General features: G+C 40.9%; 1 protein-coding gene across 4 annotated transcripts in view; it reads left to right on the top strand.

Moving 5' to 3' along the window:
- The first annotated feature begins 5,775 nt into the window (after window positions 1–5,775).
- The window catches only part of DPP4 (dipeptidyl peptidase 4), a 91,658-nt gene continuing 84,390 nt past the window's right edge, over window positions 5,776–13,043 (top strand). For 3 of the 4 annotated variants that reach the window (XM_064514854.1, XM_064514852.1, XM_026094542.2), the window contains exons 1-2: window positions 5,776–6,048; window positions 6,128–6,212. In XM_064514854.1, coding sequence (XP_064370924.1) covers window positions 6,043–6,048; window positions 6,128–6,212 — 91 coding nt within the window. In that variant the 5' untranslated portion in view covers window positions 5,776–6,042. The remainder of the gene's footprint in view (window positions 6,049–6,127; window positions 6,213–13,043) is intronic. The other variant, XM_026094533.2, reaches the window with a different exon arrangement.

The raw sequence follows: 13,043 nt of genomic DNA, 5'->3' as shown, positions 1-13,043 counted from the left end.
AACAAAATCAGTATTTTGTTTTGTGACATTTTCTCCATAATGATTTTCAAAAAAGACCTGTGTGAATTTTGAGTAAGACGAAAACATAATAGAACATAGTAGAAGTTGACGTGTTGCAGAAGAGTTGTCAGATCAGAATTGGAACCTGTAACTTACACTAGTACTAGTTTAGTATAGTATAGTATTACAGCATTAGTATTAGAAACTAGTATTAGAAATAACTAGCATTATTTTGTGTCACATTTGTTTTACAAAAGAATCCAAAACTTTCACTAATAGTCTGGAATTTCACAGAATCACAGAAGGGTTGAAGTTGAAAGGGACCTCTGGAGATCATCTAGTCTGACCCCCCTGCTCAAGCAGGGTCACCTAGAGCACATTGCCCAGGATTGTGTCCAGACGGCTTTTGAATATTTTCAAGGAAGGAAACTCCACAACCTGTCTGGGCAACCTGTTCCAGTGCTCATTCACCCTCACAGTAAAGAAGTTTTTTCCCATGTTCAGATGGAAAAATAAGATTAGATTATTCTCCCAGTGTGCTACAGGAACCAATATTCTGTAATTTCAGATTAGTATCGATCATACCCAAGTTGGCATCTAGAACAGCTTTTTGACAGCAACATGCAGCTTTTCTAATATCCCAACTTTAAAAACAAATAAAATTCAATAGAACTTTGCTCTAAAAAAAAAACCCCACAAATTCATAGTATCCAAAATGCCACTGGAGATTAAAAAGAGGGGAAAAAGGATGCATAAATGTGGTGTTTGTTTAACCTCACTTGCACAGAGTGGTTTGGTTCCAGGGCCTTCTGGAACTGCAAAAGATTGCTATTCAGTTACGCACAACTGGATCCATGTGGTAATTACAAAGTAAATACTTTTCAAATTGGTAACTCCTAACAGCATCAGAGGTTTATCCCATGACAATTATATTAGTACATAAAGGAAACACTAAGGTACATATAACAAGGCTTTGCTGTGGGGCATGTACAAAGTTCTTTACATACAGTGGATGTTTCAGTTGATTTTAATGGAATGAAATTGTTCCATTTTTATATAAGCAAGGCTGTAAGTGTGCAAACAATTAATTCTTCCATTCCTGTATATTGATAGAGCAATGGTCTTTAAAATGTTTCATTCCATTATGTCCAGAATATTAAGTACTCTGAATGACAGGATTCCTGAGTGACAAATCCACTTTCCTATGGTGCTTGTCACCAGTGTGGGCATCTCCTGATGGCTTTGTCAGCTAAGGAAATACTGGTCTTCCCATTTTTACAGATGGCATGTTTTTAGGAACAGAGGGATGTAAGTGACTTGCTCAAAGTTATGCAGCCTGTTTGGAACAGAGCAAAAACATTTAACCTCTAATTTTCTGAGTCTCAATCTAGAGCATGAATTGAAAGACACCCTGTCTTCAGAGAAGTGAGATGAAGTTGAGCCTGTTCCAGGAGTTCCAAACATGTTTTAACTCAACAGTAGTAGGAGTTATATACTGAAATCACAGAACAAGTTCATATGGGATCAAAAAAGAGGTATGTGATGAATATTTCTTGTAAATGTTGGATGTAATTCAGTGAATGGTACAAATACAGGGAGAAGTAACAGTCACTTATTCAAACAGAATGGTGTCTGTACTTGACAATAGCTGTCCATGTCTGCAGGCTGAGAGAGGGTGGAAGAGTAGCAGCAGTCAAGCCTGAGGAGAATTGCTCTTTGTGTTTTCATCTTAATTTTATTCTCTAGTAAGGGAGAGAGATGATTCTAGCCTTTACATGCTGTGAGTTCTACATTTGTAGAGAAATTTAGGAACAGAGCTGCCCTGAGACTCCTTTTAAATAATAGGTGTTTTTCAAAGTCAATGGACTAACAGTTGTCAGTTACTTTGACTGCATTTCCTGCAGTGCTGGTGCTCGTATGAAGGGACTTTGACGTGCTCTCTGCAAATACAGGAAGGGAAGTGCAAATGCCTAAGGGAGCACAGCTCAGGAGCATGTTTCAGCATTACCTACAATGCCACACACTCATGCCCTCTCAGAAACATGAAGTTTTGTTTTATCCTCTTCCTTTGAGGACCAAAAGTGTCCAATGCTCATTATAATCAAATGCCCTAAGGGTCTTGACTGACATGCTATAAAAGATGGCACTGCTGTGATACCTCTTTGCAATATAAGTTTTAAGTCTACAAAAGAGTGAAGCTATGAGCACTGACTTATGTGAAATAGGCTGTAAACATGTTCTAGATACAGTTTATGGTGCATAAACTTAATTGTTTTTTGTTTTCATTCACTACACACTGACTTACGCAGTCTACTAGAAAACTGAACCTTACGCCTTCTTTAAGTTGTGTAAAAACAGTACCACTGGCCCAGATACTTGGAACCCATTGTGTATGTGCAGTTTCTACATTACATATCATCAAGTGAATTCATGCATGTATTTAGAATTCTGTGTGTGTCTACACATGACCTGCCCAGAACTTCAAGGTAGCTTTATATTAAAAAAAAATCCCAATATTATCTCCTTTATTAACTGCACTTTAGATACTGAGAGTCCTCTTCCATTCTATTTGCTAAGCATCTGGAGAAATAAGCATGTTTAGGCAAAATTAAATCTCTTATTTCGATTTTCTTTTTTTTAAATCTTTTTCCCTCTGAACAGAATAAAATTGAAAGGAAACCTGAGATACTCTAACCATTCTGAGGACATGTGGCAAGAATCTTCAGTTGCCAGGAAATTCATTTTAAAAGAAAAATACATAAACTTCAAAGAACTGAGTGGCAGCTGCTACTAATCATGTTGTAGTAGTTGTCCCAATGACATAACAGTGGAAGAAAACTGTGTGTTTTTTTTCTAATTTCTTTTCCTGATCTACAGTCAGCTGTGTCTTCGCAATCATCCCAAACAGAACTGGTGTAATGAGGAATTAAGAAACTGTCCTAATGCCATTTCGGCCTCAAAATGTAAAGGAAAAAAAAAAGGAATTATTCCTGAAAAATTCCAGACATCACTGGTATATATAGTGTCAAAAGACATACATTAGTCAAGTAGAACTTCAACACTCTTCAGTGCTAACAGCACTTTTGCCTTCAGCCTTCTTCCTAAAAGGACATCTGAACTGAGCCACTATATCAATATAAAACTTGCTCCAGCACAGACTATGTCCCCCATAGCTACGCATGGAGACATCTGTAACATGATTGCATCTGTAATGCAGATTGCATACATTTAGTCCCAAGCAGTAATTTTTTTGTCCTGCTGAGCAAAGCTTAGTTTTTCCATTTGTCCTATTTGATTTAGGCAAATATTTCTGGAGGGAAGACTGAACTAAATAAACAGACTTATAACAAAGTCTTGAGTTTTACTGAATCTGAAGGAGACATCACATCTCGCAGGTCCACCAAGTGTTCGGGAAAGAATTCCCCATAGTTCAGGCTGAAAGCTGTACTTTGTTTCTTTCTAGTAAGCAGCACCTCTTAATTGCACAACCTGCTTTCTTTATAAATACTTCTATATTCAGCATACAAGATGATGAACAACTATGGTTTCTCAAATTTTATTGTATAATAGCCATTGTCATTCAGTTTTTTAATCCTGGCATCACATAAATACATACACGATAGCAAAAAAAACCCAAACAACTCAAGGTATAAAGGAGTTTAAAGATCTGGCTAGAGCAACTTTTTAAGTCTCAGACTGTCACAAAAGACAATCTAACAGAGCACCAGCAGCACAATCATTACATGTACACAGAATGATTACAGCATGATTACATGCATAGAGGCATCCAGAATCACTGCTAGCTACTACTGCAACTAAATGGAGAACGTTCCCCATTATGTTTGCTTTCAACAGATCGCTTAGGTGGTCCGGAGATCAGAATCTGATGCCATAAGCCTCTCTGCAACACTTGGAGTCAGAAACACCGCAGAATATTAGACATCTTGGTCTAGATGCCTAAATCCAGATTTCCAAAGGCATTTAGAATTGTGTACCCCCTGCAACTAGCAAGAAGTTAGGCATGTACGTTGTCTGTGTAGGCCTTTTCTCTTCTTAGAATTAATCAACGAGAAGCACTGGAACCTTGCGGAAAATCTCCCAAAACATTATTAAACCGAAAATTAGCTACGAAAAGCTAGGTGGCATTAAGGTACATTTGATCACAAAACTGAGTATATACTGTACTTTGAGACACAGTGATGATTGGTCAATATTTAAATGTTTTGAGCATTGAAAAGAAAGCACAGATGGATTGAACTATATATATATGTTGTGATTCCTACTCACTGGGAAAAGAAAAATGCACCTCAGGCTTTTTTATCTTTTCTTTTTTTTTTTTTTTTAACTGTTGCTGGTAAGGTGAGACAGGACCAATTGCCTTAATGGCACAGTATACTAGATATATATTTAACATTCAGATGGAGCTGTAATGAGACACTCTGAAACTCTGGCCATACTTCTCAGAGCATACATGGGATACTGGTTTGAAAAGTAATGTGACAGACAGCCATTCCCCTGTGATTTTACTTTTACCAGTCCAATTCAGACTCATCTATGCACAGAAATTAGTGCTAAGCAAGCTATGAATCTGCAGCATGCTAGACACTACATGTTAGGCTCACACTGAACTGCATGGAAGCACCGTGAGGGCACACTAAAGGCAGTCCTATGGGAAGATGGTATAGCTAGCACAGTGTGAATTCATACCCCGCAGTGACCAAAACCTCCAAGGAGAATGATATACAGTAGTGAGCATAGTGTAAATTTACATCTAGCTCAGTGCTTATTACCTTCCACATAGACAAAGTCTTAATGTTTGAAAATACTTTGGGTCATTCTAAAGGTGATATATCAAGGATAAGAAGTTATTAGCCCACTTTGCAGATGTAGTTAGCTGTTACTTAGGGAACAGCAGCAAAATACAAAATGCTGTGCTCAATCTGCAGGAGCAGAATGAAGAAACAAGCAGCATGACTTTACCAGAATCTCTGAACAAGTATTTCCAGGCAAGACTAAGACCACTTTCTATCAACCTTGGCTTCAATTCTCTTCTTGAAGATGGCTTCACTGCTTCAGCAGATCACATACTTTTTTGTTCTATTTCTCAAGTTGTAAAATACCTACATCTCTCTGGTAAGGACTGGTTAGTGCTTACCACGTGTTCTGAAAATTGGGGGGGGGAGCTAATGTAGACCTAGCTCAGTAATTGTATTTTTGGGCTAGAATTCTTCTCATAAAGTATTTTCATAGACTCCCACAGCTTTCTGATTATTTGGTGATGCTCATCTTGCTCATCTTTTATACAATGAAATGCTTTCTAATTTTGATTTACAGGTTATTTTCAATCTTTTTCTCCACTCAGGCCTACTACCTCAACACTCGCACTCAAAATTCTTCCACTGGGAAAGGAATTGTCTGGTTTGATAAACCAGGGTCATCTTCAGACCTGAGATTAAAACATTTATCCTAAGCCATACTTTCCTTTTCTGGTGTCAGTTTAAACTTCCCTTTTGCAGACTTATGCACACATATAGCTTCTATGCCACGAACCAGTGACAAAAAAGTGAATATAAACCTTTTCTTAAGTGCGATTTTATCAGTCTTTCCAGGACTTGATTGTAAAAGAAAAAAGTTCAAAGAGAAAAAAACTTGAAATACTGCTGCTATTCAACCACCAGGAGCTTTGCCACAGCGTTTGAGGGCCTCTCACTTCTGGGACTCCTGCAAGGCGTCACCTACTTCCCAGTTAAACCCTTTCGTGTCAAGGGTCCTTCCTCCTCCCCGGCCGAACCTCCCACCACGTGTCAAAGCTGCAGCCGCAGCAGCAGCCGCAGCTCCAAACGCCCAGCGTGGGTGAAAAGCCAGCGGCGGGGCCCCGCTCTCGCCCGAGCCCCCGGTGCCCGCGGCTGCCGCCTTCCTGCCCGCTGCTCCTGCCGCCGCCGGGCCCGCGGGCCGCGCTCGGGCCCGCCCGGCTCCGCCCGGCCCCGCCCGCCGCCGGCGCCCGCTGCCCCGCCGACGCCGGCAGCGCCTGCCCGCCGCGACATGAGGGTGGGTAAGGGGGGGGCGGGGAGGCGGGCGGGGGGCTGCTGCCGCGCCGCCGCCGCCTCACGGGCGCTTCTCCTTGCAGACCGCCCTGAAGTGGCTGCTGGGGCTCCTGGGCGCCGCCGTCGTCGTCGTCGCCATCGCCGTGCCCGTGGCGCTGCTGACCGGCAGTGAGTGCGCGGGGAGCCGGGGGGGAGCGGGGGTCCCGCTGGGGCTCGGGGCGCTGCGGGGCAGCACCTTCCCCCCCCCGGGAAAGTTTCCTGGAAGTTTGTGCTGCCGGGGACGGGGCTGCGGGCTCTGCTGCTCCCGGGTCCCCGGCACGAGGAGGTGCTTAGTCGAGAGGGGCTCGCTGGGGAGGATTGGGGGGGGGGGTGTTGGAAATGTCCCCTAATTCCCGTGTGAGCTTAGACAGTTCTAGCATGAGCGGTACCGTACTCAGCACTTCATTTTCCAATCAAAACTGAAAACTGTACAGCCAGCAGTAAACGCCAGTTCGTCAATTTTGCAGGGTATATTGACGAGATAAGGTTATGCTCTGTTTGCACAACAGGGTGTTTTTTCTCCCCCCCCCCCCCCCCCCCGTGTTAAATGCACAGCACTGTTCCAGAGGTCAGGAAAGCAGGGAGGGATTTGAACATATTTGTACCCTGATCAGCTTGTACTTTCCAGGTTGACACTGTGGCCCTGGATGTTAATATAAAACAGTCCTCGTTAAGTCCTCATCTGGCAATGAATTGCTCCCAGCTGGTTGGGCAGAGCTGCGGGTTAATCTGGTTGTCTCTTTATTTTCTTATGATTAACAGCTGTGCGGTCTGGACAGGTAGAGCTAGTCCTGCAGACCTCGAGGGAAACACTGTGTTTCCTAGACCTGGCATGAGGCAGTCTCGTTTTAAGGTGCATATCAAGAAGTGTTAAGGCATATACTGACAGTGTACTCAGGAGTGAACACAGTCATTGCCTATGTGCACAGAAATGTTTGGTGTTTATTTGTGTGTCAATTAAAGAGGCAAAATCTGTTATTGTACTTACTGTTCATATGGCATAACTTACCTTTTTTTGCAATCCAGCTCCATCATTGATAATGTAACAATAACTAGAAACTTTTGTAGTCCAGATCTCTGAGTGCCGACTGTCTCTTCTCCTGTTGATTTTAGGGCAGTTTTTGCCACTTATCTTAAAAAAAGAAGATTTCTGAAGTGACAGCTAAGAATGTTTTTAGGTAGTCTTGGAAGTTGGGGAGTGCAAGAGAAAAGATCTTTGGTAACTTACCAGGTGCACATGTACAGGCATCATATTAACTGAAAGAATTCAGTATGCAGCCCTCACTCTGCTTGAGTTCTGCTTTTATACTTAATTGCTGATGCTATATCCTACTGAAAATCAAGTGGGTTTGCTTTTTCCATGATGTAAATTGTTGCCTAGAAATACTTTTATTATAGAAGTGGCTGCTGTCGTTGGGTTATATAGCAAGTAGGTATGTATTTTAAAGAAACATTGCTGTTGGGAGGAAATACAGAATATCACTATTCTGTCAGCCTTTGCTTGTGCCATTTTGGTTGTTACAAAAGAGTAGGGCAATGTGTCAGTCTTCTTACCCTTAACTCAAATTAATGGGTGTTAATTACTTAACACACCCACGTAGTTCACCAGGGCCTTTTGGATAAAATAAGAATGGAGATGGAGACATCCCACTTCAAAAGTTGAAGTTCTGACTCTTCCCAAATCAGGCTAGCAATGAAGCCTGAGTAGCACCTGCGGTCATTGCAAGTTCAACAACTGCAGGATGCTTTTGAGTTTTCGAAAGAAGGGTGCTATACCAGTGTTTTCAATTACCTGAGAGTATACAGGTGGTGCACTTACTTATAATTACCCCTTTATAGGTCAGAACACTTAATCACTGATGGTTTAATTACACAGGTTTAATGAGCTAACTGTGCATGTGGGTCAGGTGAGTACTCCTCTTAGGTCAGTACAGCCACTGACCTGAATAACCACAGAATGAAGAGTGGCAAAATTGGGTGGGATGGGGCAGGAGGAGCTCACATGACTGTGACTAAGTGAAATCAAAGTCAGCTCTGATAAAGGTAATTGTAACTATAATTGCAATGAAGTCTTTATTTCATCTCAGTGGTTAAAGCATTGTGCAAGGGATGAAAATAATTATTGATATCGTAGATACTGAGTTTGGACTTCCTTTGGCCCGCTGCTCCTCTCCCTGCCGTGTTTCTGAATATACTTTTATTTCATAAGCTTACCAGTCCTTCAGCACAAAATTAGTTTGGGTTCTGTTAAATGGGCTTCAGTGACTTGAAAAGCTGTGAAATTGCGCCATCGAAGAAGAGTTCTGGCTTGTTGACTAGACTGCAGGCCTGGGAAGTAGAACTTGTTGCTTCTGTTCCTTCCCTGCAGCTATGTAGCTATGTACTTAGACTTAAATTTGTAAAAGTGTTCCCTAAATTTGGGTGCAACCCTTCAGTATTTACCTTGAGGGTCTTCAACCAGAAATGTGACTGTACAAAATTATTTACTCTTTTGTTTAGAAATCACTGCCTATTTTGGCAGGTTGGTCTGTATTTAATAACCACATGGGTCTGCTTGCATCTGACAGTTTAATCTCATAATAGCCTTGGGAGTAGTATTTGAAGTCTGCTGATGAAAGTGTTGTTACTCTTTGAGGAGCTCTTCAAGAGGTGACTGTAGCAGCAACTAGTTACCCTTAAGGGATGAACATTTTCAAAAAGCATAGTCTCTCTGCTTATGATTCACCTTTCTCCATTTATTTATGCTTCTCCCACTTATTTTCCTTCTAAAACTTCTTGTACAAAGGGTGGATTGAAACATGCAGTGGCTACACACCATTGCTTCTTTTCTGCTCACCGTTCTTGTTCTGGCCAGTTGAACAGGAAGACCAGGAGCAAGAGGAAGGGTAGGTGGTACTGAGAAAGGAGACAGTACAGTATATAGCATCATTCTGCTGCCACGAGCAAATCAGAAACCACCTTATAGTGTGGGGACCTATACAGTAGTCTGGTTGTAGGCCAGGTTCCTTCACTCAGGGGTCTAGTTCTTGGAGGGTAAGATATTTGTTAAAGGAGGTTGCTCGTCACTGTCATGGTTGGATGATACTGCGCTTGGGCCGCTGTGCTCTTTTGGTAGGAATGTGTGTAGAACAGGTTGGAAAAATGCAGTGGGTGCAGGGGAAGCTGGTGGCATTAGGGTGCTTGGGGTTGCTTAGTGAGTCAGATGCCTAACTGGGGAGTCAGGTATAACTAGGGCTGGTAGTAAGCTGGCATAAGTAGATGTTAAGGGTTACTGGCAGGAGAAGTTCAATAAATTCTTGTCATCATCTTGAATTTGAACTCAAAGGGATTGCTGAGCCAGCTTCATGCTTCAAGGACTCAAGAAAGATAAGGTTGCAGATCTTCCCTGAAGCCATGTTAATGTATAACTGAAAAGAGGAGGAATGAAAGTCTCTCATCGTTGTTCTGTTGGAGATGGTCATATCTCCAACCTTCCCCTGCTTATGCTAGCTGCTGTCTGTCTTCAGCTAAGCAGATTTGTGACTTGATGGTTTGGAGGAGTATCTGTTGCCAATGTCAACACCCTGCTTGCAATTGAACAGGATGTTTAAAAATACAGAAAGGCTTTTGGCTGATACACGACCCTCATATTTGTAGACCTGTGCCATAAGCTGAATGAATGAATCTGGCAGCTGTGATCTGTCACAGTTTTCTTGGGAATAAGGGGTCTGGTATTTTCCTAGTTTCTAAAAGGCCTTACGTTTAAGGGTGTTCAGGCAGAAACCTAGGAAATCTGTAAGTGAACATTAAATCTATGGATTAGAAATTGATCTTGGAAGTAGAATCTCTTTAAATCTAGATTTAAAAGTTTAGGTTTAGATAAGAATCTTGAGTTTATATATTTTTGAGAGAACCATTACTCAAGCAGTGAGCAGTAGTTAATTCCAGTAATGTAGCTTCACGTGACTCTAGTCAAAATCATGATTGAAATTCTCTGCAATGTTGTATGGGAGATACTGTATGTTAGATCACCCAGTTGTGTGTATGCTGTAGACTTGTCTAGCCAAACAGACCTTGAGTTTGAATCTAACCTTTCCAGCTATTCTTTTCCTCCATTTATTCATGCACTGGTACTGCATTACAGGATCCTCTTAGTCTTGGCCATCTATGTGGATATGTTACTCTTCTAGCTAGTGAAGAGAATGAGAGAGAATGGAAATGTTTTCTTTCTATAGGTATAAACAAAATTACCAGCAGTGGTTTTCTGTCTGTAGAACATTTCGGCTATTTTTATTTCCTTGTTTTACATGAATTAGAAGGAGATAGGACAAACTGGAGAGAGAATCTAGAGCTATTGATGACAAAATTACAGATCAGCTCAGTCTCAGGAAGTCTCCCTGGCCACAGAGAGCTGACTGCAGCGTGAATGCTTTGGGGAAGTGCCACTCTGATCACCCATTATTTTTTTTCTTTCTTTGATGTCCTGCATTGGCCACTTAAAAGACAGGATTCTGGGTTAAGTGAACCTTTGGCCTGACCCAGTAGAGTCATTTTTATTTTCTTCTTTGCTGGAAATTCATTTCTGTGCTCCAATTGTTACATATCTCCAGCAGCAATGAGGAGTTTGGGCATGAGGGCAGAGGTTTTGATATCTTCTTACAGATGTTGGAAGAGAAGCAGGAAGGAAGAAAGGTTGGAAAAAATAGCCTGAAACATCACTGACTTCTCTGACAAACTGCTGAACCAGTCAACTTTTTCTTGTGTGTCTCGCTGTGCTTCAAAATTACATTCTTAGATTTCAGATCATTCTTATACTTGCTCTGCTCTATGACTTAGAAATTGCCATGCTGGTCCACCTTTTGTAACTTTTATCATTTTTCTGCCCCTTTCTGTCTCACTATTGCCAAGTGTCATGCTTGCACTCATCTTTCCCTTGTTGTGATGTTCCAGTCTCTCTGGGCAGCATTGAACATGCAATAAAACTTCTGTTTTTACCTGTTGCATAGTTTTCCATCTCTTTTAAGCTGATTTCTTGCTCTTTTTTATTGCACATAGGAATTAATGAAATGTGCCTTGATACTGGAGAATAAAGGACACATTTACTGAAAGTAATTTATCAATAACTTTAGTGTTTTCGGGGGCAATGTGTCATGACTGATACCTTACACAACAGTTCATTCTTTATTTCCTTTGTTCCTTTCTTTGTCTCTTGAGAAAAGAGATGTACATTAAAAAAAATCTGAAACTGAAACAAAACTGTTCATCAACTTCATATGAGTACTCCTTACATAAAACATTAAGAGCATTTTCCCCAGAAGGACTTAAGTCATTACTGTTTTAAAGAGGTGGTATTATGTAAATATTTCCAGTATAATGGTGTTGGAGGTAAACATACCTATGCTGCTCGAGGGGAGAATAGGGTAGAGGTGCAGAGTTAAGTAATCTGGAATTCAGAAAGATAGCCCATATATTGACTAGTCAAAAAAGATGCACAGTAAGAAAACTCAGCTTTCACAGTCTCTCTGAGGTGTCTGAGAGTGAAACAAGCTGTTTTGATAAAATCTGAACTTACATGCTCCTGCATCCAATCTTCAAATCCAATAAAATGGTTTTGAATGTCAACAACTACTTTATTTTGTCAAAATAAACCTTTCCGCTGTTTTGTTTCTCATGGAACCTGGAATAGAACCAGCTCAATGGGTGATTCAGTGTGCGTAGACTATCTCAGATCAGGGCAATACTGTGGATAGTTAAGAATGTACCGGTAGTGGTCTGTCTTGCAAATTAAGAAAATACTCCGACTGTAAGACTATACCCTTACAGCTTGGCGTATTTTTTCATATTCAGTTACTATGTGGAAGGTGTTGACAGAAAATGAATTTTTAATTTTATACACAGCCAACAAATCTTAATTGTGGCCCGATTTTTAGTAATGAGACCTTAGCAGAACATGTATGTCACCAGGGGTAAAAACATTCAGCATTTTGGAAAAATCCCTAAACCTGTTCATCAGCCACCTGTCTTAAATTGCTCCTCCTTTTCCAAGAAAGAATTTGTTGCCTTCTGAAGCCCCTCTAATTGAAAGTGACACTTACTCAGCGAGGGAGGAGAGAAGTGATATTCCCAACTAGCCAACTGTGCATGAATATCAAATGCACACTTGTTCATAATTCATCAAATTAAATATTCAGTTAATACAGAATAATTAACCTGAGAAATTAATATTCTCACAGAAACTGCATAAGCAGAAAATCTAGACTAGTGAATTTTAGAACAGTCAAATTTCAGTTGAAATTGAGCAAACAATTGTTTTTAACCTTTGCTGAGCATCTTAAACTAAAATCAGTGCTTGTTGTGGCTCTTGGCGCTTACTGCAGCAATGGCTATCTCCTCTCTGCCGTATATGTTTAATGTGCTCGTTGTTTGAAAATATTAGTTATTACATTACTCTTACGATGTCTTGCTGTCAAGTTCCAGATGTCGTGTATTTAACCTGTAGAAAGCTAGCCCACAAAAATCATTTTGCAGTGGGCTTTTTTGCTGCCGTCCCTTGCCCCCCTGAATGACTATGGTCTTTTTCTTCTTCAGCGTGTGGAAGGAGGCTGTCTGTTTAAGAGCATCTGAAGGACTCTGGAATCTCAGAATTGATGGGGGCACATTTCTTCATTATTCCAACGGCTCAGTTACCACATCTGTACTCAAATGTTTTTTATCAAATGTTTTTATCCTGGGTCTTTTGATTTGCACTGGTAGTAACAAAAAGGAATGGTTTAGTGAGCCAAGATAAAAATTGCTTCTCTTCTTGATCATGTAGATTTGTGTGAGTGTAGTTTTTAGGTTCCCATTAATAAAAAAGGCAGAGGGGAGGGAATTGCACATGCAAATTTCAAAACTGCAGGCTCTCCTTATGGAGGAAAAAGATCACAATGACTCACAAACTCTTTTTTTTCTTCAAACCTTTCAGAGTTTGCAGATAGTGGC

This window comes from Dromaius novaehollandiae, chromosome 7 (assembly GCF_036370855.1).
Source record: "Dromaius novaehollandiae isolate bDroNov1 chromosome 7, bDroNov1.hap1, whole genome shotgun sequence".
NCBI lineage: Eukaryota > Metazoa > Chordata > Aves > Casuariiformes > Dromaiidae > Dromaius > Dromaius novaehollandiae.
This window is presented reverse-complemented; position numbering and strand designations above follow the sequence as displayed.